At 41.7% G+C, this 25,048-nt stretch overlaps 2 protein-coding genes across 2 annotated transcripts; one reads left to right on the plus strand and one right to left on the minus strand.

Annotated features, from left to right (window-relative positions):
* Positions 1 to 195: 195 nt before the first annotated feature.
* Positions 196 to 10,179, plus strand: LOC145501874 (arrestin domain-containing protein 4-like). Its single transcript, XM_081481261.1, has 6 exons — positions 196 to 520; positions 3,439 to 3,665; positions 4,799 to 5,006; positions 5,967 to 6,127; positions 7,034 to 7,271; positions 8,515 to 10,179. The coding sequence occupies exons 1-6, from the start codon at positions 298 to 300 to the stop codon at positions 8,595 to 8,597; spliced, it is 1,140 nt and encodes a 379-aa protein (XP_081337387.1). The 5' UTR covers positions 196 to 297; the 3' UTR covers positions 8,598 to 10,179.
* On the minus strand, positions 10,180 to 16,611 carry LOC145501871 (uncharacterized). The gene is made up of 2 exons (XM_081481258.1): positions 15,962 to 16,611; positions 10,180 to 11,409 (listed from the first exon to the last, which is right to left on the minus strand). The coding sequence occupies exons 1-2, from the start codon at positions 16,116 to 16,118 to the stop codon at positions 10,217 to 10,219; spliced, it is 1,350 nt and encodes a 449-aa protein (XP_081337384.1). The 5' UTR covers positions 16,119 to 16,611; the 3' UTR covers positions 10,180 to 10,216.
* Positions 16,612 to 25,048: the final 8,437 nt, after the last annotated feature.

Here is a 25,048-nt window from a genome sequence, read left to right on the forward strand (position 1 = left end):
TGTGTTGTTAGAAATACAAAACTTCCGAAATAAATACAACAAAGTGCACAATTTTTTTTGTCGAATTTTGAAAATCAACGAATCCCTGAATCTCGCCTGACAATTACTTTACCATTGTTTGCTTCAAAAGATAAAATCATGATTATGAATGGTAGTTTCTAAGAGTCACGCAACAGTTATTTTCCGTGAAGCGGCCATATTGTGGAGGAAATTTTAAACACAGGCGACGTTTTTCGCCACAAGGTCACTTACCCTCAATTTTGAGTGGGCGGATAGTTTGAAAAGTAGCGATAAACCATGCCACCTCTGTTTGCCTTCGTCCTTGCTGAAAACAGGCAGGTTTTTCAGCCCGGAGAAACAATTTCTGGCGCTCTGTTGCTCAACACAGACAAGGACATCAACCTTAGAAGTGTTCGTGTCGAGCTACACGGACTCGGTCACGTTCGAATTCGTTCTGGTAAAGTTACTTATGAAAGAAAAGAGACCTATCTAAGTTTTCAATCGATACTTCTTGGCAGAGGTAAGAACGATATGTTTTTAAACACTGCTTTAAAACAAAACACTATGTACATACATGCAACCTGATGTGTGATCATTACCCGTGTTATTCAAGAAATATTACTTCTGTCACTAGATTGGTAATTCCTTGTTTGGACATCGACGTGGGCAATTATTTTTCAGGCGCGATATAAATATCTGCTTACTACGGAATAATAATTGTTTAAAAATTATGCATTGGCGCGATCCGAAACGTTTAGCAAACTGTTTTGATTATTCGAGTCATTTGAGTTTAATATCGATCAGTTTCAAGTCAAAGCGGAACAATACAGAACAGACACATGGGCAATGAAGAAAACTCTCGACTATCACATTTCTCCAAGCTAGGCTGTGTTTTCTTCTTGGTCAGTATGGCCGTATTTACAAACCTATTTCTCCCGAGATTCATGAACATTTCAAACCCTGAGTGATACTCTCTGTTCAAGCGTATAAATTTTTAAGCATGATCTCTTAATACGCCACTCGGGTCCCGGATGAAGTGGCGTATGGAATCTACGAGTGGTTTAGTTCCCAGTAAAACACTCTTCTCCATATAATAAGTTGAGTTATGAGATGGTCGGATTGGTCATTATTTCCGCTAGCGGGTGGCGGGGGGGGGGGGGGGGGGTGTCCATAGTATTTTTATATAATAACTTTATTTCATGAAATACAAAGAAAAACAGGATTTGAAATAGGGAGCATTTTTTTGTTACCCATGGTACAGTACACAAATTATCACTGAATAAACTGAATAAATAGGGGAACTGACTACATGTACTGCGCTGGATAAGTTATAACGGACTGTTGTGCTTAGCCCAGTACTTTGCAAGTAACAGATCGCAGTGTAACATAGGGCGCTTTCCATTCGACCAAGTGTTCAATTCCGAGTGGGGGAGCGAATGGAACAGACACTTCTGGAATTTCGTTCCGAAATTTTGGGTGTACCTGGTGACGTTGGCTTTGATTCGTTCCATTCGACCATTCCTGCTCGGGCCCAGTTTCTTCGAGCCCGGACATGGCTCTAATCCTCAAGTTTTTCTATCTGACAGACGACTTTTAAAATCTCTTACTTCAACATTATTGCAGTGGATTGGCCACAACAAGCTTTAGTATTAAAGCGGTGCGAAAATACATGTAAGTTTTGCGTAATGTGGGTTTGACCGCGTGAGTGAACAGCTTGCCTCGTCATTCGAAAGTGACTCTTGAACTCGTCAGGAAAATAAAGAGGTATCGTACCTTCAAAGTAGTCGCGTACTCGATTTAAAAGTCATATCGTCGTCCTCGCCCAATACATCGTTTTTTTCAATTTCAGAGTCGTTTATCAACTCCTAAGCAAGTAAAAAAGGCCAAAAAGGCAAAGATTCTGCTGTTTAGTGATAAGTTAATAAAGATGGTGAATTTTAAGCTCGGTAATGAAATGTGAAGGTGAATTAATCAACATGACACGAGCGTGGGACAAAGAAAAAAAAAAAAAAAAAAAAATTGATCCTAGCAGTATGCAGGACACCTATCATATATGAACTCAGTTAAATGACCTTGCTCTCCTTGAGTTCTCGTAGCTCAGTGGATAGAGCGCCCGCCCGGTGTTCGGGAGGTCATGGGTTCGATTCCTGTCGGGGACTCAGAATTTTTCTTTGTCCCACGCTCGTGTCATGTTGATTAATTCACCTTCACATTCTGCTGTTTGTTTTCTTTTCGTTTGTTTCGTAACTTGGAACGTGATGAACTGGGACGGGTTGGTCCAACCAACTGAGAAATACTCTTCCATTCGTTACGTGGAAAACCCGGAATTTTAAATCGGAATATTTGGTCCAATGTAAAGCGCCCATATACAATCACTAAACCAATTTAAACGACTCGCATTGCCCAGACGGTTCGTACCCATTTTCAGTCGGTTCGTATCCAGTCTTCTGGAGGTTTCGTACCCATTGCAACATTTAAGAAGATTCTCAGCAAAACGTTGGATCGTTAAGTCGGGGTCAAACATAGGATTGTACATAAAGAATTAGAGCCCCCTTTTGCAGGAAGCCTGAAAACCCTCGATCGCTGATTCAGAGCCAGGCACTTAACAAGAATCTCGAGGGAGTAAGGCTACAAACCCGAGGACTTCAACGTTTCAGACAGTTTTGGTAAAAAGAAGTTAATCAAGAGGGTCTCAATGGGGTGGCCAAAAAATTAACCGTCAACCGTCAAAAACGCAATAGTTTCACCGTCAACGGTCAAAAATGCAATATTTTCACCGTCAACCGTCAAGTGAGCAAGCCATATTGGCCGTCAAATGTGTCCGCGGATATCCTTAATTAAGAGCTAAACGATTGCCTTAATTGGGGTCAAGTTATGATACGTCCAGCGGTAACGAAAGTGATGTAATTACGCCAATTAGACACTCAGTAGAAGATCCTAAAACCTAAATTTTTAATGCACAAATTATAGAACTAATTGGATTAGTCAAATATGGCAAAATTGTCTCCTTTTATGAAAAATTACAGTCAAATTTGTGCTTTAATTTAGTGTTATAAACAAATGTTTCTTTATTTCAGGAGTCTGTTCATAAGTTACTTGACTTCATGCTCACAACAGAATACACATGTTGGGACAGAAGGTCTCTGAATCAGGTCCAAAAATAGTAAATTGATTGTTACGGCAAGAGAGACCTAAAAGTTTCTTCCTCATTTTCTATTTAAAGTCATTCTTACCTCACTATGTTTATGCCTGGCTCACCGATTTCTTCTGAGTTGTAAAATGCACGATATATAATATTCATCTACTAAATCTGGGTTTCAAAAGTCGAAGAAATACGGAAAACCCCTGCCGGCGGAGGGGGGCATAATTAACAACAATTTTCATCAGTATATCACTTTTAATCTCCATGCATGCTAATTTATTATGGTTTTCCGTAAGGTCCGTTTCAAGGCGGAAGTGACGTAAAGCTTCAACCCGGAAATTACAACTTCCCGTTCCAGTTCCCTCTCCCTCCTCACAGCCTGCCGACCTCATTTGAAGGCGACTATGGCAGTGTAAGGTATTGGCTTCACGCTGTGGCGGACCGGCCGTGGAGATCTAACCTTCAAACCCACAGTCCGCTTTTTATCGTCGAGCGCGTACAGGTTAACGACGCTACGTTACTCGTAAGTATGACGAGACCTTACCGCTTTGTTACTGCAGACGACTTCGTTCGCAGATCTCTTTGGCGCGCGGCCAGTTTCTGACAGAGTTGTCGTTGGTCTCACTGTCTTACCGACTTTTCATGATGATGCGAAGCCATTCAAACGAAAATAGTTTGTTGGTCTGCATGAAAATGAACGTGCGAGTAAAAGTTTCACGTAATTGCTTTGCGCTGAGACTCATTTTCAAAGAGATGTTAGTTAAATGAACTCGGAAATGATGTAAATCTGACCCGGAGAGTACGACACACACAACAACATTACAAGCAGCATTTCTTGTAGATGCTACAATCAACGTAGCCATACGCTGCAAGGTTGCGGCCAAAAATGCACTCAATATTGCTGATGCGATTAAGAATTCCTAAATGAGAAAACGCCAATGCAAAAAGAAGAAAGCCGCAGAATCGTTACTTTTTTGCCGTTAGAGAGGAAATGCCGCGAATTTAATACTATGATACTAATCCCTTGCAATATTTGCGTCATTATTACAAAAATAGTCAATATGAAGACATGCTTGATCATCGCAGTTATACACACAACTTAAGCAGTTGTGGAATTAAAGCCTGAAAAAAAAATTCAGGCCCTAACGGCATTCGAACCTGTGACCTCTGCGATACCTGTGCAGTGCTCTACAACTGAGCTATCAAGCCAACTGAGAGCTGGTCGCGTTATGAGTTCGTAATATACCCGTAGACGATAAAAATACAAGTGAATATAGGAAAGACCATATAATTTATTTGAACTGTGGAGGAGTTGAACCGCGGAGAATTTCAAAATTTCAGAATTTCAGAAATTGTGTGTATAATTGCGATGATCAAGCATGTCTTCATACATCTTCCTCTCCAGTTCAAATATATGGTCTTTCATATATTCACTTGTAAAAATAGTCAATAGTAAGGTAAATGAGAAAAGCAACTTGGTCACACGAGGTAATCAGTACAGTCTGCGCGCGCTAAGGTTTTAATTTTGCTGCTGCTTCTGTGGGAGTCGTCCGATTCCCCCCCCCCCCCCTTTTTTTTCAATCTAGCTAATTATGCGTTACGCCAGCTAACTGTGCTTACAACGGGCAATGTCTTTATTCTTTCTTTTTTCTACAGGAACCAAGCATGAAACGAGAAGACCGTATGCTAGGATGGCCCTGTTGTCCATCAGGTCAGCTGTACGCCAAGGCGCGTATAGACCGGCTGGCCTACTGTCCTGGTCAGGAGGTCAAGATATCAGGAAATATCAGCAATGAGAGTGGCAAACAAGTCTTAGGAACTGAAGTACAGCTTGTGCAAAGGGTGCTCTTTAAGGCGCCTCAGGGTAAGGGAGTTACCGGGCGCTCTCCGTTCAAGCAAACATTCCAAAAATTTCGAAACGTGGACATATGGTGCGGAAATTTTCTGGAAAGTTTCCAGATAATTTGGAAATTGTTGAATTTCGGAAAAGCGAACCATTCAACCGAAAATTCCTGAAATTCCGGGAGGAATGTCGGAACTGAAATTTGCGGGAAGAAATTTCCGAACATTTTGGCATACAATGTACTCGCAAGGTTGTCCTCTTTTAAGGAAATTCTTGAAAAGGCTGTTTCATCATTCGTCACTGAAAATTTCCGGGAATTCAAACCGGAATTTTTCATAGAATTGAAAGTGCCCACAGTTTATTGCCTTTACATTAGCAGTTACACACAGTATTTTTATGTTAGCTCATTTATTAGCAAATTGGAAGAGCATGCTCCTGTGATCTAGAGGATATTTGTTGGGTTTTGCTTCACAAACGGTAACCGAGCCTATCATAGTAATAGGAAGGCGTCAATGGGGTTAACTGTTGGTCGTTAAATGGGCCAAAAATTTTGCCTCAAAATTGTTACTCAAAAATGTCAACCGTAAGACGATTTAAGCCACGAAAGCGAAAGTTTCAAGATCTCTTGCCATTTTGTGTGTTTTCTTCTTCTTTGGTAGCATAGGTAAAAGCCAGCAGACTTAATAATAATACCTTTTCCATCCCGAAATGGTCGTAATTAAGACATTAAATATGTTTTACAGTAATCACAATAAATTTTTAACTTATTTTAAAAACACTGTTTATTTTAATTTCTAAGAACTCGGTTAACTGTAAGAGAAATAAATTAACCTTTAGCCGGAAAAGCCCTCACCCCATGGAGACCTTCAAATAGGACTAAATGGAGTCCCTAGTTAAGTTTACAAAATCGCACGAATTTCGGGTTTTTGAAAGGTATGAGTTGCATTATGTATGTGTTTTGTTTACTTGTTTGTTTTGAAGGTACGACACGCACATGTACTGAAAAGGTTTATGTCGTCAAGAACGAGCGAGGACTGGCACCGGGAGAGGAGACTAGTGTTGAGTTTGATTCGTTTGTCATTCCATCTGTTCAACCAACAACCAAGGGATTCAATTGTATCGAAATATCCTACGAAATAAGGGTACGTGAGTGCTTCAAGCTGGGGCGAATCTAGTGGGGAGGGAAGAGTGGTGGGGGGCGGGGGGGGGGGGGGGGGAGAAGTTCGGTCAAAGCCCCTAAATTAAAAAAAATGTATGAGAGATATAACGCGCTGACTTGGCCAATCCCATTTCGGAGGACCTCAATTTCAAACATTATCTGCGGGAGGATGCCTCCGGGCCCCCCTTCAGGGGACCGTCATGGGCGGTCCGTCAGGTCTCGAACCCCCTTCGCTAAAATCCTGTATCCGCCCCAGTCAAGCCAGGCTAAACTGAGTTTCGCACACAGGGTCTACACTGATAGCAGCTGTCTACAACTGACCGAATCTGGTTACCCTTTATAATGATACCATGGATAACACGCATACATGGAGTATTTATTGACGGGTTTTGTGGAGTTCACTGGTCATGCCAGTGCCTCGATCGTAAATCAATGTACACGAGTACATCACAAATTTTCAGGAACAAACCGTGCGCTAACTTTAAAACGATGTTCATATTTGAACGCTTTTCATGGCCGTACTTAATGCAAGAACAATCCCCCCCCCCCCCGCCTCCCTTCAAAAGAGAAAAAAATGGTGTGCAAATTGCGCATACTGCCCAATCACATCGTCTAGTTACCTGCACGATGCGTACATTGCATGTCCAATGACATGCGTGGCGTGTATTAGAGCTGGATTTAGGCCTGCTGGTACTGAGCCAGTTAGCCAGTGAACAGCCCCTTACTCCCCTTGAGGTTAATTGAAACTATAAACTAAGGCAAAATTCTGGAAACTGATTGACTGTTAGCTTATATACAGCTGCTTGCTCTCGCTCAGACAACGCATGCGTGTCAGGCGAAGGGACCTCGGGCGCGTAGTCCAGCTTTTAATTAAGTTTCTTCTTTTTAGTTCATTGTGCGAGTGGCCAAAGCCTTCAACACCGATATAACATTCCCAGTTGTAATAACCACGGTACCTCCTAGCGCCCAGCCTTCCATCGACCCAGTGCTAAGTCAACAAATCTACAGAGCCCTTGCCAATTACCTGGCGTCACGTGTTGCTGCTGAATTAGCCAATGATAATGCGGAAGAGGAGACCGAAGTGGGAGGCCAAACTGTTAGCGATGGATCGGGGGCTTCAGCCAATGGTAGGTGTTCGTCCATTGAGAATAATTAAAAGGTTAGGGATGTACAATTTTTTTGAGCAGCAGACGCGGTGACCTAGTGGTGAACGCGCTGGATGCCGCAACGAGCGTTCTGGGTTCTAGCCCTGGCCGAGGCCATTGTGTTATGATCCTGGGCAAGAAACGCTATGATGGACTAGCGTCCGATTTTAGCGGGTAGGGTGTGGGGAGGACGAATTAATGTTACAGAAACAGAGATAAGCTCCCATGGTATAGGACACTTGGTTGTACGCAGGCGTTTCACCTCACTGTTACGTGTTGTCGTGGTGTTTGGTTTGGAGTGGAGAGAATGATGCATTTAAGATTTGACGATTGCTTTTGTAAGGATCAGATATTGTAGGTTAGAAAAAAGGCCTAAGAAAATATTCGCGCTGATTGCTTGAAAACTATTCCATCTATAACTCGACAGAAACACAGGAAAGTTGTTAGTAGTAGTCACGTTCGTTATTTTCTTTGGGTGCAGCCCTTCTAAAAAACATTTTTTGGGTGTGGGTGTGTATGTGTGTGTGTTTTGTTTGTTTGTTTGTTTGTTTGTTTGTTTTTTTGTTTGTTTGTTTGTTTTTTTAATCGAGTTTTAGTTAAATCTACAGCGTTCTACCAGGAATTCCGTTCTCTGATTGGCTACGTTACTCATTAATATGTATTCTGTTGTATATAGTGAGTAGCCTAATGGCGGCCGCTTTCTTTGCGTTTTTAAGTGTCTTTGAAGAGGATTCCTCTTAAACTTCTGAGCGACCACTAGTAGCCGTTATACTAAAACAATTAGATTATTTGCTCTTGATTTTTATGCTTGATAGTTGATTCGGTGTGCGCCCTCGCTACCTAGCTCACAATCTTATTGTTAAATAGAAACACTCGCGAACGTTTGGGAGAACTTGAAAAAGCTGTGGAAACACTTGCCTATTGGCTCGTGTTCCCACAGCATTTCTCGCTCTCCCAAACTTCTATAACTTGATAGAAGCGCGGAAAATGTTTTCTTTTTCTTATTTAGTTTCATATCAAAAATCTCCGTCGGTTCACCCCTCTCTACTCCCCGACGATAATAGTAATGAATTGGCGCGCGCGTTCAACAAACAAGAGAGAATGATTTGTTTTGATGAGTGATGAGACATTCTTCTAGCTCCATTCGCGTTGCAACAGCAGTTGTAAAACAACTCTATGAAGTCACTCAGCAGACTGACTTTTAACTCTGTTCCTTTCGATCCAGGCCCTCCTGACGTTGGAGTTCAAAGAGGCGAGAGGCCTGGGTCTGCTACTGGCCGACCATATCATTATTCAAGAATGGTGTAGAATATTTTCCTACACCTTTACCTCTACATTTCGTAGTTTGAGACCCTCCCAAGGACATCGTTTATTTATTCACCGTTTAAGGTTTCGTTTTAGGTAGATAGCATTTCACACGGAAGGCTAATGTCAGCTCCTGTTGCATTGGGAAGTACATTATTTTAGTTGTAGTGCTGAAAACGAAAAAGAATAATGGTTGGTCATGGATGTTATCATATATCCAGTAAATTAAACTAAGTTCCAGTTAGCTAGAAATATGATGTTATGCAGTGGGCCTTTGCCATTCAGATTGAGCAAACGGGCGGAGCTAAGGTACTTGTAGAGATTAATGATTAACTCTAGTTGTTTTTTTTTCGGGGGACCAAGTGCATCGCCCGTAATATGGAGATACCCATATTATGAAGATGTCCGTAATATAGAGTCAGTTGGAGTTTCTACTGATGAATGATAAATGGTGTATTTTATGGGACCAAGCGAATCTTTATATTAAAGCGAGTTCTATGTTATGAAGGTGTTAAAGTTATCCGTAGAGAACAAGCTTATTCCCGGGTTCCGTTCAGCCTGCATCGCAAACAGTCTAAATCGCCGGTGTGGACTGTACCGGGGATTTTGTGGCACGTCCGGCTGCATTGCAGGCTAGGTTCCGTTTTGCATCTGTGTCAAAACAGGCACTCGTGCCGGCGAAACTTTTCAGATCAAAATCTGTTTCACCTGCACGTACATTTTTTGAGTAGACAAACTCATTTTCAGTTAAATATTTTCTTACGAAGACTGATTTTAAAACAGACAAAAGGCGATTCAGAAAAGGCCCATAGAGTGTTTTCACATGATGTCACGGCAGCCATAATGGTGTTCCAAAACAATGAAACGGCGGCCATGTTGGTGTGCCGAACCAGTCCTGTGGGAGTCGAACGCTTTTGTGTAAACACACTTTTGTTCAGATAAATTTACCCGGCTGCTGGCCTTGTAAGTGAAAACGCTCTATTGCAAGGGCGGATGACCTTTTAATTAAAAATATTTAATAGAGTATTACTGTAAACGGTGGCAAGAGAACTTTTGGACGTTTGGTTACAGATAGAATGGTCTTACTCGTTGTACCTTTATTATAACATAATAATTTAAAAGATGTCTTCAGTATTTTACTTCAGGTCTTGTGTGTAACAACACTTCATTAGTTGGTCTAGCCATGAGTTCGTATGTACTAAATTTAAGGACTTAAACCTAGTTAGTCCTTGCCATAAATAAATTAGTAATGCTGTTCATTTCTTATAAGGACTTGATGCTGTAAACATTCTTAAACAAATGAAATAATAAAAAAAAAAAAAACCTGGAATACACGCGAGTACGTATTTCCTAATAAGTTGCTGAACTAACAGAAACGTTATACTGGGATAAAACCGTAAGGTTTCAAAGTTCCTTCCACTTAATTGCCTAGCTATATGGTAATGTTGATTATTTTGGTCGACTACACCAGCGGATCGATTTAGTGGTTTATTTTTCAACATCTAAGTTTAAATTTGAAAAAAAAAAAAAATGAAAACAGTGGAACGTTAATCAGCGTAGTAAACAGGATAATTCTTCGTTCAGTACTCCTTAAGTTGTAGATTATGCTCGTAAGCGCATGATCACTCACGCGCAGGCGCTCCATCACCATCGGGCAGAGGATTCAAGGTCAGCACCGATGGAATGCTAGATGCACCGCACGTATACGGGCCGAGGGACGTATCGGCCAGTGCTGGTCCACCAGTGGTCATTCCAAGTTGCCTGTAATCTGGAGACAAGAAGACGTTCCTGTTGTTTGCATCTGGCTCTGTGGTTGAGCCACTTCCCCGCGTTGCTTGTACCCAAGGACCACCATTAGTTTTAATCCAAGCCGGGCCCCACAAGCCTTGGCGTCGATGCCCATTTCCGCTCCAATCCTCGAGAAAAGAGTAAATACCTTCCAGCTTTTTACTCGCTGCCTTCGGACGTACCTGGAACGAGGCCAACAATCGCCAGACATTCAGCTCTGGGATGCGGAACCATCCGGTAAAGACGGCCTTGTCGCTTTCTTGGGCGTCCGGTTGGACGTTGACCATGAGTTGGTACTTGTGACCCACCTTCCAGTCGTAGGCAAAGTAACTTTGGCCTCCTGTACCTTCGCCACCAAAGCGTTGAACTGTCACTCCTTCACCTTTAGCAAGTACTTTCACCAAGTCATGGGGCGATGCATTTGGATTGTCGTCCGTCGACGTCTTGTCCCATATTGAAAAGAGAACCCACTTAGGGTAGCGATCTTGAATGCCCATGTAGCCTCCGGTGAAACCATTAGTCATGTGGTAAGTACTAGTTGCTGTCTCCGTCACTGCGATCTCGTTGTAAAACCAGGTAATCCCCTCCCGCTGTACTTCAGAATTAGCAGGGGCTGACCACCAAATATGCACAGAGGGAGACCTATACCTATCAGGCATCTCCGGTGCAGGCACCCATCTACCTTCTGCTGATAGGTACACTTCGCTGACGTTATAGTTTGGGCCCCAGTCGGCTTCGTAAGGGAAGTCAGCATCTTTTGAGGACACAAACCCTCCAGTACTTCCATCGAGAACTTCTTGCCTGTACTGAGTAGCAGTAATGACCCAGCTTCCGCCTGCATAGAACATTAGTCGAGAGTTGCTTTCACAGACCCAAATGTTCTTATCTCGAACTTTGACGTCAGTGCGAGAGTAATCTCCCTGGTTAGTATAACTATCACCCTGCACCAAAACAAGTCGCAATTTAGATACATTTTTCTCCTTGGAAGACATGCTTGCTTGCAGCTTGGCTATCACTTTCTTAGTCTCTGAAAAGAGAATGAGAATGAACGGAAATGAGTCCTCAGTTGGTTGCCTAGCGCACTTGTGATATGTCTCAGAGAATGGTCAGTACCAATTTCAGCTGGCTTTTTTTGCTTCGCCTGAAAATTTAGGCAATGGCGCAAAACTCCAGGAAAGAACCCAGTAAGCTTAAGTCTTGGTAGACGAGAACGTTCGACCTGTACAGAGTATGGCACGCACAGTCGGATCCAGGGCAGGGTTTGAGGGGGCTGCAAACAACCTTGAGCAGCAGATTAAGGATATCATTGATCAAGCTACGATGGCCTAAGAACAAGACGTTATTTGAGCAGCAGTTTTTTGTTATATGTTTGACTCTTCACAAAAATAATGGAATTCAATTGTTTTGTACATATTTGTTTCACTTGACTGACTGATTGTCAAGTTCGCTCCACTCGCTCGGCATTGAACGGTCCGGGTTCGAGCCCTGGCCGGGAACATTGTGTTGTGTTCTTGGGCAAGTCACTTTACTTTTACAGTGCCTCTCTCCACCCAGGTGTATACAAATGGCTACCAGCGAAATTTATGTCGACTACCATCCCATCCAGGGGGCATACTCTACATACATTCCAGGTTATGCAAAATGTAAGCACTTGGCAGGTCGTAAATATACAAAAACAATAAAGGTCCTAGAATAGTGCAATGAGTGACACCACATTTCACATTTTGAGCTAATATCGTGTAAGCTAATAACGAAAACTGACTTCTAATGCGCCTTATCTCGAAAACGAGCACGGTGGCCCCCATTTTCGCGACCTTTTTGACAAAAATTGATCTTTACCTTATTGAAAAATATGAGGCCAGTTCAAAGTGGCTTCTCTCATGAGACCAGATGAAAATACAATTTTAAGAACAATGTCTTATTTCTATTTTTGGCTGATCAGATCTTTTACAGATCGTTTGTGGTCCCTTGCGTCATGTGTATTTAACTTTATAATAGCCAAACTGAAAATACTGATATACTAAAATAAACTATTTAGTCGGTTCCATGTAGACTACCAGTAGTCCCTCTTTCGCTCAGTCCGTCGTGCGTGACGCAAAAGAGGGACTATTCGTAGTCTAGTTCTGACGCTTTACAATCGACAAAAAGGTACGTGATAAGTATTTCATTACCCTCAGAATACAGACTTTTCACCAAAGGTAATCTCAGATCCACACACTGACCAAGATGTAAGGAAACACAAATGACCCGATAAAATACATTTCCCTTACATACCAAGTTAGAGAGCTGTTATGATCTTTTAAACATTTGACATTGATAAGCAGCAAGGAGTGGCTTATTTGTCTTCTTAATGATGGTGGGCAGCAGTTACTTGTATTTCAATGCAATCTTGTGGGTCACTGACCCCCGGGGAGTATTCCCTATAATGGCCTACACAAAGAAGCTCCGCCCAAGAGGGCTCCCTTTTTAAGAGACAGGTATTTAAAAGGGTAAGGATTTTACAAGTTAAGGTATATGAATCGGTAGGGAAATCTGTCATTTAAGTCCCACGTGATCATGAACTAAATATAAAATATTTGCTTTTTTGGTTAACATCCCCACCGGTAATGCTTGATGTGCTCCAGTAATTTTGTTCATTATCGTCGTTCCAAGGGTTTAGAAAAGGGATGCAGTGTTCTTAAGAAGGCTTGTGAAAGGAGTACCCTCTTTTCAATAAAAGGTATGCGAAAGGGGTCCGAAAGGGAGGGAGTTGGGCTTTTGGGCCGTGCCTCCCCGGCTAAAACTTTGTTCCCCCGGGGATCACTGCATAAATCTTCTGCTTGCCAATATAAAAATATAAGATATGTTGTTTGTATATTTATGTATGAGAAGGTACTTGGAAAGCGTTGGAACAAGACTTCTTTCTCATATTTTTATACCGCACGAAGTTATTTTTGTTGAAATCGATACTTGGTAGTTGAACAATTTCCCCACGGTTCCGCTCTGACCGAAAGGTCCGCTCGGCGAACTAAAGTTCGACGTAAAACAAAGCTCAGCAAAGACCCACCAATCAAAACCAAGGACGAGATATACTCAGGAAACATTACCCTGATTCTCAGACGTCCAAAGTCGTTTTCGGCCCCTTCAAGTTCGCTTCCCCTCTCTTCGGGGAAGTGAAGGGGCCGCGAACGACCTCGGACGTGTGAGAATCAGGCTAAGTAAGCCTTTGACATTGAAAAGACAGCAAGTAGTGGCTGTTTGTCTTCTTAATGACAGCGAGCAGCAGTTGCTTGTGTTTTTGTTTGCACTCTTATGGGTCACTGTACGAAGCTTCCGCTTGCCAATACTGAGTAGTGTGTTTTTTTGTATACTTATGTCTGAGAAAGTACTTTACTTTTCAAACCGTTAGAGTCACGTTTGTCCTTAGTATGTAACCTAACACTACATCCGCTGAAAGGTTATGTTTTCTTCTATGAATGAATGGATAACTTGTTGCTTTCTCGAAACGTGATGCGATGCGGTATGCGAAGGAAGTCCATTTGTGACCTGTGTCTTGCTGAAGTCAAGTACAGACGCATGCAAGCATTTGACTACAATTCAACCTTGAACTGTCCAGTCACTGTCACTGGATTCACTTGACGATAAGTTTCATGACCACTGTATGACTTAAAAAATTGTGTACTAAATAATAACAACAATATAACAAGTTGAAAATACTAGCAATTAAATAATATCTAGGCTTGTCAATGGTTCATTCTAAGTTCAAGTTCACGGATTGAGCGTCTGTGAGTAGTTGGTTCGCTCTAAGCTAAGAGCACTCAAGGACGGTGCTTACTAAATACAAAGGTTTTTACGCTAGGTTAGGACCCGCGGAAAAAGTAGATCTTTGCAAGGGCTACTGGAATCCCCGAAGAAAAATTGGGGTAGCCATGCTTTTTTTCCGAGATAATTAGCCTCAAATCTCAACAAAAATGCTGATAGCATTTTTCTGAAAAAAAGAAGGAAAGAATATTTCTTCACAGATTTCCTTAAAATTCGCCTTTACAGACAGAAAAGCAAACGCATTTATAAAGATCTTAAAACTACATGGTAAATGGTAACATAAAAACCATTTTTGGTATGTTTTTAATAACAAAATCGTTGCAACGGCGCTTTTAGCGTCTCTGACAGCCTTCCTCTGGTTCAGCTAAGATACAGTCTAAATACCTTTTGCTCACAACCAGAAACTAATCACGTGTTGAATAGGCTTGCCACTTCCATTTCATAACATAAAATGTAGGGGTAGCCACGCGTTTTTTAAAGTTGTTGATCTTTTTTGAAAACCTTTACGGTGCCCGTTACATATTTTCCTGTCACCTCCCCAGTAAGTAAAACATTTGCATATCTCGAACTTGTTATGCGCGGGCACTACGCCATCTGCAGGTACATGCTTACAGTTGGATTTCAGCATAATTTGCGACAGATGACAGCTAGTTTTTCAGCTGGAAGACGTTAATAGTTAATGGTCAGCGATATGCTGTTATTCTGGTGTTCCTGGTTTAAGTGCAGGTTCATTAAACTTGATTTGGTCACAGTGGGAAAATTTTGCTTTCATTTTAGTCGTGTACTTGGTAGCGTAGTTGATTGCGTCGGTGTCAACCCCAGCGCGCGCGTGGCGCTTAAACCTGCCTTGCGTGATGCATAGAACGTGTGCGCACTAACAAAAGTAGGCACCGTCCTTAGGCTCACTGTAAATGTGCTCTTTTCAAGGTAAGTAAGTGTGTCCCTGACTTACCCGTTCCAAAATCGCTCAACAATAACTTTTAGTTTACGCCAACCGCAAATGACGTCTGCGTCTGACTCTGTGAGCATAACGTAGCCAGTGCGTAACGAATTACAGATATAAACCTACGACAAAGCATGGAATGCATGCTGTACGATTGCGCAACTTTCGCACCGTGTGACGGAGGAGACAGCAACAAACTCGATACACATTTATGACTGGTTTGTCAATGGCAGCCCAGTAATGAACCCAAGTGTAAGTAGACCCAAGTTTTCAACGTGGGTCTTCTTGCGGGTTCGCTTCAGTTTGGTCAGGGCTCAACGTAACAACTCAGTGTTGATATGCATATTAGCATCGCTATGTTTATAAGCCGATATTTCGTCTTTCCAGCCTTTCAGAGCATAAATGATCTTTACTGACAGCAGGACTCTGATCTAGATCATGGTCTCTTGCTAAACGAAAATCATCCGTGAAAAGTAATAAACTTAGTCAAAATGAAAGGGAGTGAATAACAACACTAGTTCTTTTATTTTCTGTAGCGTGAACTGATATCGGGGATGGTGATGCGTGGGCGGAGATATAAGATTATTTTTATTCCCGTTTGTGCGCGACCAAAACAACGGTCAAATGAATTAAATGTACTAGTAACTTGAAGTTTTAAAAATGCGTTTAAAAGCAATTAAATCGACTTAAAACTATCCGAAGCAACATTTCCTTCCTCTGGCGAGTACTAGCAAATATATATTTTCCCATGTAGGAGTGTGTGACTGTACGTGGATGGCTTGAATTGCACAAAATATTTTCAATATCAGTTACATAAAATATTGTATATACTTACGTAAACTACACTGCCTGACTCCACACTGGCGTTCATAAACGCAAAGCGCCTTATTCAACTTAACCACGGAAAACTGACGTGGTGTTCTACTGAGAGCCTCCTGAAATAACCTCAGTTTGGCGTCAGTAGTGCGAAAACCTCCGCTGAACCAAATCATCTGCTGTCTCGTCTGCAGTGGCGGATCTAGAGGAGGGGCCCGGGGGCCGCCCCCCCCCCCCCTCTTATTTTGGGTAAAAAAGAAAAAAGGAGGAAGGAAGAAAAGTCGGCAGGGCACGCAAAAAAACAAAAAACAAAAAACAAAAACAAAACAAAACCGCCTCCCCCCTCCGCCCCCAACACCCCTCTTAGCTGAAGGTCTGGATCCGCCACCGGTCTGTATACTGTATAACGTTAACGCCTAAACGCAGAGACCACGAGTTGTCTCTCGTTCAGCGCATCAGTGGCTCTTCTCTAAGACGGACATGTTGCGATAAAACTAACGAAAACAAAATAAAATGTAGTTCCTTTGTCTACCATACGTAACTGGAATACTGTACGTTCATTTTCATAAGAAACTAATACAAACCAACACTATTTCACTGGTTCTCGCCAAGTCACGTGCCCCGCACGAGATTCGATCAGGTGAAGAATAAAATCGATCTCAGGGCAATAGCTTTACAACCACGCAATGTTACATCACAAAAGCTTTAAAATGGCGGGAAATGTTCATTCGTTCTCAGAGCCTGGTGCTGGAACAAAGAACATACACGGTATTTTTTTTCGATTTAACGCCAGGTCCTGAATAAACGCTGGGTCTCACAGATATATTTGTAATTAAGACCCTCAAAGAATGTATATTTGAGGTGTGGTAAACTTTACGTATAATGACTGATAAGATACTATTATTAGCTCTCAAAAGATCATGACCATGCCCAGGCCGGTAGAAGGTTGATAAGATTGACCGATGTAATGAATGGGTCCGAGTGGAAAGCTGCCATGCAGCAGAATGGGTTTGATTGAATAGCGCAGATTCCGTCTCTTCTTCTCTGGAGTTTAAGATTTATTGTAACATCTCAATCTAGGAGTCATGCTCTATCAGCTTTTTCCGCATTGTTTCTTTTGCTCCGACTCAAGGAAAAAGATGAATATTTCATTCATTTGAAAGCAAGAATTCAAACTCATGGTGTGACTAAACATGGATGGTATGAAAAGACAAAGATCTCCACGTCTTAATTGTCGCGTAAGCGTAACCGTTGAGTATTATTGAATATGGAAAAAAAGCTCTTAAATCTGGGCCGGGTTGTTCAAAGCCCGATTAAGCTAACCCAGGATTAGCGAGAAATTTGATTTGAGTTTTGTAACTCTTCGGTGAGGTTTTCTGTCTATACTGTTTGTCCTTCAGTTTTGAGTTAGACTAAGCCCAAACTACGCAAAACGTAAGCAGTAAAAAACATTTTTATACAAGAAAAATTAATTCCTTTGTTAACTTTTAATCCTGGTTTAGCGTTAACCCAGTTTCCGAACAACCCGGCCCTAGGGCCCGTTTCTCAAAGGTCCCGAAAAGTTTTCGCACCCAGAAAGCCATAGCAAATTAAACTCTCGAACCTTATGATTCCAGAGCTGTTTTATTCCCGTATTCTTAATATGAACAGAGGTTCCCTTCATACAAGAAGTTTCAGGCATATACACTTTTCCGCTTTTAGGTACAGATTAACTAAAAATGGCTTTACAGGCCCGAAAAGGTTTCCTGGGCTTTCGAGAAACGGGCCCCTGGTGTCTACCTAATGAACAGACGAAATAGTAAGCTTTGAAAATGGAAAAAAGAAGGTATAATGTCTTTGAGGTACCCTATCATTGTTTCTCGATTAAACGCTCCCGACGTTTATTTGAAACTTGCCTTTTGTGGATCCGGAATTTATTGAACCTTTGCAGTTTGTTCGAGTTTATTAAAGTTTGTATTCATGCCAATAAAAACCGCCTGCTACACGCGCGCGCACAACAAGGGTGTGACGTGCTTGCACGTGCAAATGACGCCCAAACCTTTTGTCGCGTCACTTTTAACGAACACAAGCACAGAAAAAAACCGTTGTGTTCTATTTTCATCGACATTTCGCGCTCAGCCCCTTGTTCAACATGTAGCGCTGAGAGATTTGTTTTTCCCCGCACGAGTATGTCCGCCACGTGGAACAAACAAGTTCAAGTTACTTTCAGTGGAGTTTCACTCGCCAACGAGGAGATAAATATCCAAAAGTTTCCTTTTGTCATAAATCCTCGTTCGCGTCTTTTTCGACACTGGGAAACCGTCAGCTCCATTTTCATATTTTTAACCTGTCTGATTGTCCCTTACCAAGTAAGCTTTGATTCACAAAGTTCAACGCTTTGGGCTTTGGCTTACATTTTTGATGCGCTATATCTCGTGGATGTGTCGCTGAGATTTTTGGTTGGATATTTCAGCAAAGGAACACTCATCACCGACCGATCGCTTATTCGGCGTCGTTATCTCCGTGGCATGTTTATACCGGACTTACTGACCCTTTTACCGTTGGATCTGCTGGCTTTTGGAGTTGGCACACATCTCAGATGGCATCAGACATTGACCTTGTTGAGGCTCAACCGTATTCTGAGAGTACTCCGGCTGTTGTCATTTTTCGGTAGGTTGCATACATTTTGTCTTTTAGTCGACATGTTTTAAAGCTGCACGCGTTAGATTTCATTTTATTGTGAAATTTATGGCAGAATTCGAGCGAGAGAAACCTCGCTAGTGAAACTGTTAAACCGCAGCGAAACAATTTAGATTGCAAACGTTGTTTGGCTATTTTAATTTTGACAAGAGGCAATCCTTTAGGCATGCAGTCCTTGTGAAGTGTTACATGGAAGGTTGTGAAAAAAATCAGAGCCTGTTAGTTTAACAACTTTGAAGTGTATATGTAAGAGCTGCTCATTTTTTAATGGGGTACGAGGTGTAGTATACAGTCCCAGTAATATATAACGAGCCGTCTCTTAAAAAGAAATTTCGTGAGTTGACCCCCCCAACAAAAGAAAACAATAATAATAACAACAACAACAATAATAATAATAATAATAATATAATAATATAGTAAAATTGAACTAATCAAGCTAAACTTAATAAATAAATCAGCAGAGAAAATTGCAGTTTTAAGAGTTGATAATAGCTAGGAAAATTATTCATTTCCCTTCAGGGGTATCTAATTTGAGTATGGAAAGCTGCTGTTACCATTTATTGTTTACCCAACCCCCACCCCCACCCCCCCCCCCCCCACACACACACCCCTTCCAAAAAAAAAAAGAACATATCCCTCAAACAAAATTATTGAAAACAACTTGCGGAAATTAAGCATAACGCGGCAGAAATTTTCAGTTGCAGAAAAATACCGGGGTTTCTTTTCAGTTGGTTTTGTTTCGAGTGAAAAAGAAAAGAAATTTAAACTTACAGTAAGAAAAAGACACGATTAACTGCCTCTTTCATTTTTACTCTTTCCGGTCTATTTATTTTCCCGTAAGGAAGAGCAGCGATTGCACGGCGTTGAACGGAGCTTGTCTCTCACCGATGTGGCCCGAGATGGAATCTCGGATTGGAATCTCTGATCGTGTACACGTGCCGTGCGTGGGTCGAGTTTGTAGTTGGATTTTATACTTCGTCCGAGGTTTCTCTCCGGATTTTTTAGCTCGTCCCCGCCCCCTTGCCCCCCCCCCCCCCTCTCCACGCCCTCCCTCCACCTTATAAATTAGTACTCGTAATTTCAATTCGGTGTGCGTGAGTAAATTATTACACACATTTTACATTTTTCAGTAGCATCTTTTGTAGCATGCGTTCTTTCATTTCGCTAAAAAGATTTATTTTTTTCTGTAGCTTCTGAGCGGTCCGGAATCCTAAATCCTTGAATCTGATTGGCTAATTGCGCGCGCTCCAGCGCTCCGGATTTTCCCATCCGGGTAGGGACGAGTACGGACCGCTCCAAAATTTCCAACTTTTGGAACTTTTCAAGCTTTTGTTACGCCTTAAAACAACGTAAAATTTAACGTTGAACACAGAGTCAAACAATTATGGATTCTGAGCAAACCGCTGGTCTCGCTTTTCGTGCCAGAAATGTCAAACGCATGCGCACGCCAGATTTGAACTGAACTTCAACGTAAAAGTTGCTCTCAAAGCAATACCGTAACGAAAAAAAAGTAAACACGTTATATGCCGGCCTCCTGGGAAAAACTGTGCCCTCAGTCTCGTACTAAAGACTTAGGGTACAGCTCAATACGGCGCTCCCAGCCGGCAGATAACATATAGATATTTTATTGCAGAAACAAAATCTTTGGACTTTGCTTTTATTCCAGGAGCACGAGAGAACGAACTGGGAACTAATACGCCACTCATCCGGGCATTGAAAGATGCTACAATCGGTACGATTACGATTCATTTGATGTCATGCGTGTGGTATTCTCTGGCGTGTCCCAATATAGGAGCTGCTGAAACGTCATGTGACGCCGAAAGCTGGGCGGTGAAACTTAAAACAGGTAGATCATGCCATGTACGGCTAATTTGTTCTGATAATTATTAAGCACAAAAAAATGAACAAACAACAAACAAGTCATGATTAAGCGATTTGAGAAAACGAATGCGCGAATTTTGGTTGGTCTAGCCAAAGAACAGTCAAATGGATTTCCTGTTAAGGTTGTGACCACTGTGGCAGGGAATGCGGCATTTCGTGAGCCAATAACAAACGGTGTCTGGACAGCTACAGGCCTTCCTTAGGCCGTTATTTCTTAATTTTATTTCATAATTTATGCATCATTAACTTTATCTTTGTAAATGTAGAATAGCTATCGTTTTTAAACTTCCTTAGGCCGTTATTTCTTAATTTTATTTCATAATTTATGCATCATTAACTTTATCTTTGTAAATGTAGAATAGCTATCGTTTTTAAACTTTTAACCTTTAGCTTTTTAGGTATGCAGGGCCCCTCTGAAAACCACGTAAGTGACGCGGTCGTGGGCTTCCTGTTAAAATATCTTTATTGTATAATGGGTACGCTGTACTTGATGCGGAGCAAGGCAGAGCTTTTCGCTTTACATAATAATGTCCGTTAAGAGAGCTTCTACAGCAGAACCAAGGAGCATGGGCTAGTAGATTACATATATCTAATTAGCCAAGCTGGAAGGCCGTACAATATCAAGCGTAGCCAAGCGCCAAGGACGACATTCTCCCAAAACGGTCCCGAGCGAGCTCGATTGACGATTTATCTATACTACTGTGCGACTGAAATCTTTCTTAAAAAATTCCCACGACCACAGACTGCAAAGACCTAGGGTGCTTTCCATTCAACCGAAAATTTGTAACGGGAACAGACAGTTTGGAAATTTCATGGGAAGGTCTCCAGAAAATCCTGAAATTGTGGAGTTTCCGAAAAGTGAACGTTAAATTAGACGAGAATTACGGAACGTCAGGGGGAAAAATCAAATGGAACTTAAATTCTCGGCAAGAAACTTCGCAAGGTTGTCCTTTTTTTCCTGAAATTCCATTCGTCACTGGGAATTTCCGGAATTTCAACCGAATTTCTAGTTAAATTCAAGCACGCAGTTCTTATAGACGGCTTATTCACTTTTGAAGTTTGTCAAAAACAAGACACAAGACCTTCTTCTCCAACAGTTATCTCCGATCGAGTAGTAACTTGAACTTAAACTTTCTCTACTGTGTTGTTCTTTTTTCTGTTTGTTTTGACGAGCTCGAATTTATTTAAGGAATCGAACTTCCTGACGTTGGAAGGAAATATGTTCTGTCACTGTACTGGGCAACAGCAACTGCTACCTCCACTGGGTAAGTTTTAACAGACAAATTATTCGTACTTTTAATTAATCATTCAGCTATAGCGACAGTAGTGTAAAGCAAGTCACCCACCCAAGCGCCTTCTCGATTTTCACTGGCCTGGCTCGAGCTAAGGTTTGACTCAACAATCTGCTTCCGAAACTCTTAAATAATCATACTAGCTACCATTGGCAACTAATCGATCGACCCGATAACAGCCAGACAGGCAGGTAGGCAGACAGACAGACAGTCAGGCAGTCAGGCAGTCAGACGGTCAGACGGTCAGACAGTCAGACAGTCAGACAGTTAGACAGTCAGACAGCCAGGCATTCAGACGGTCAGAATTCAGGCGGTCAGACGTTCAGACGGTCAGAAGGTCAGACGGTCAGACAGTCAGACAATCAGACAGACAGACAGACAGGTGCGCAGTTGATCAAATAGACAGAACAACAGATAGACATTTGGAGGCAGATAGACTCTTCGTTATGACTGAAAGCATTAATAACCTGAAACTTGTGCTCCCAGGCTGAACGGGTCCGCCAAAGAGGGTTGTCTCTCTAGCATATCATCAAGATTAAAATTCTATTTTATAATCTCATTAAAAATCCTTATACGATTACAGCTATGGAGATCTGCACGCTGTTACTTTACAAGAAAAATGGTTTTCCATATTTGCCATGTTGGGGGGAATAGCTTTGTTTTTTGGGTTCATTTTGGGTGGAATGGCATCCATGTTGACCAACTTGGACTCACAACGAGCCAGATACGTCCATCACCTTGACGTCATCAAGGACCACATGGTATGTTACATAATTATTGGAGGGTTTGAATACGGGGTTGGGATCTCAGTTTTTAGTTACATATCTGTCGACTTTTCAGCTATCAGCTAGCCATTTCTCAGCTTTCAGTATAACTATTGAAGATCTCAGATCTCGGCCATGAGTTAAAAAAGCACCTCATTTTTCGGCTGACATTTAAAATTTTGCTCAATTTTCAGATGAGATGGGAAGTGGTGTGAGGCAGCGCTCGCCTCCCACCGATGTGAACCGGGTCGAGTCCGGCCCGGTGCCATATGTGGGTCGAGTTTACTCCGAGGGTTTTTCTCCGGGTTCTCCGGTTTTCCTCCTTCCACAAAAAGACCAAAATCTTCCCAAATTCAAATTCGGCCAGGATACAGGAACTGCGTGAAAACCAACTAAGGTTAATTGATGTGGCTTCCTCTCTTAATATGGTAATTCTGTAATATCAGTTAAACCCCATCCACAACCCATTGCAAGTCTGTGTGTTTCGCAGACGCTAAAATAACAATCACTGGCGCTATATTAGTGCTACGGAAGAAATCGCAGTATAGGTTTTGCCTTCCACTAGCGAGTGGTTAATTCTCTAGATATGGTTTCTCATGCAAATTTGATTGTAAAAAGTAATTGACATTACAGCAATAATCCTCGAAACATTGTCAAGCTATCTGGTTTGTTCTGAATAATTTTTTAGAAGAACATCCACATTTACCGGGCAATTGTTTAACAGTTAAACTTGCAAACCCGTGGTTGTTATCGGCGGGATAAAGTTGGCGTTATGCAAACTGGGAACCAACAGCGAGAAGTTTAATAATTCAGCAAGGCTAAATCTCGTACCTCTTTCAATTTGGTTACTGACGAGTCAGAACAAATGTGAAACACGATGGGAATTAGATGGTTTTGTCCTTGATTTCTGCATGCCACTATATTGCCGTTAGACGACGCCTCCTTGGCCAATCAGATTGAGACGTCTATGTCAATAACTAGTGGTTGTGTTATTACTTTGGCAAAAAGTACTCTTATAAACGCCATCTTGTTCACGGCCATGTGAGTTAATTTACGGCACAACTATTTCTATCGATACTTGTCTTTTTCATTGCAGCGTAATATGGAGATATCCCCCGACGTACGTTACAGAGTCTTGGCTTACTACGAATATTTGGTAAATACATAGAGAATAATACATGGGTGCGCGTAGATATGGAATTTCTCTTCGAGTGCTCAACTCGATGACTTGGCTATTCTTCTTTTCTCGGAAATTGTAATTTTTTATGATTAATTGCTAATTGGACTTCGTATCGTCCAAGTCAGTCTGTAATCATACTCATGATAAACAAATCGGAATGCCCCTGCGCGGTCGTCCGTTTTTGTTATCACTCGTATAATTACAGACCGAATTGGACTCCACTCAGTCCTATTACCATTATTATACACTGTACTTAAATTACTAACGAACTGCAGGACAACACTACTTTTATTTCCTTTCTTCTCGAGGTACAGATATAGTAAAGTCCCGCTATAGAAAAGTTAACTTGAACTATTTTTCTCAAACTCATAAATAATTCATTGCCTTTAAACAAAGGAAATCATGACCGTGACGGTGTTTGGATGACTAATTTTAGGTCCAGTTCATACGTCGCATTTCTGCCGTGTCGAATTCAATTCAGTTAAGTGAGGCAGAAATGCGACTGTGGATTCATGCGTAGCACTTGTGTCGCACTTAATTCAGAATTTATATTGTCGGGTATGTCGGCCAGCGAAAAATGTTTTAAACGTAGCGTATTCATTATGGCGGACGAAAATACTGAGCGACGAAGGATTTTAATTTTGCTAAAAATTGTCCGCCAATGGAACGAGAAGGAGAAGGTTGACAACGGCGCAGTATGTGTTGAAATATTTTCAGGTTGCATTGGGTCGAGAATGGTCAAGTTTCTTCTTTTTCTTTGGCGGGAAAACGTTTACGCATGCTCAATACATTAAGATAATATGTATGCATTAGATTCTACACGGCACAAATTCGACGTCTGAATCGGTGTCGCATTTCTGTCGGATGATGCGACAAGACCAGTCGAACGGGCGACAGAAATGCGGCAGCCGATTCACACGTCGAATTTCTGTCGAATTTAATTCGTTGAATTGAATTCGAGATGGCAGAAATGCGACGTATGAACTGGGCCTTAATTAGCATAGATTTTTAAGATTTTATTTCTCCGTTTTCTCGATCCTCAGTTTTAGTTTCGATTCAGAAGATACATCAAACATTCTAGACCGTATTTGACCACATCTCCAAACACCTCGAAGTTCGTCAAAAGTTTGGAAATGTGGTCAAACACTGTCTTTCGTGTTTGATACATTACTTTACGAATCAAAAATACAATGCAAATGCACATACAATGGAACCTCCAGTTGCGACCACCTTTGGTAAGCGACCACCTCTCCTCAGCGGCCAGTTTTCCGAAATACCAAAAGTTTTCAAGTCAAATTACTATATTTGGA

This window comes from Orbicella franksi, chromosome 10, assembly GCF_964199315.1.
Source record: "Orbicella franksi chromosome 10, jaOrbFran1.1, whole genome shotgun sequence".
In the NCBI taxonomy this organism is placed as follows: domain Eukaryota; kingdom Metazoa; phylum Cnidaria; class Anthozoa; order Scleractinia; family Merulinidae; genus Orbicella; species Orbicella franksi.

Coding starts and splice junctions, on each gene's coding strand:
- LOC145501874 (XM_081481261.1), top strand. CDS start 298: ATGCCACCTCTGTTTGCCTTCGTCCTTGCTGAAAACAGGCAGGTTTTT. Junction 5,007..5,966: donor GCTCTTTAAGGCGCCTCAGG/GTAAGGGAGTTA, acceptor TTTGTTTTGAAG/GTACGACACGCACATGTACT. Junction 6,128..7,033: donor AAATATCCTACGAAATAAGG/GTACGTGAGTGC, acceptor TCTTCTTTTTAG/TTCATTGTGCGAGTGGCCAA.
- LOC145501871 (XM_081481258.1), bottom strand. CDS start 16,118: ATGATTTGGTTCAGCGGAGGTTTTCGCACTACTGACGCCAAACTGAGG. Junction 11,410..15,961: donor AGTCAGGCAGTGTAGTTTAC/GTAAGTATATAC, acceptor TTCTCTTTTCAG/AGACTAAGAAAGTGATAGCC.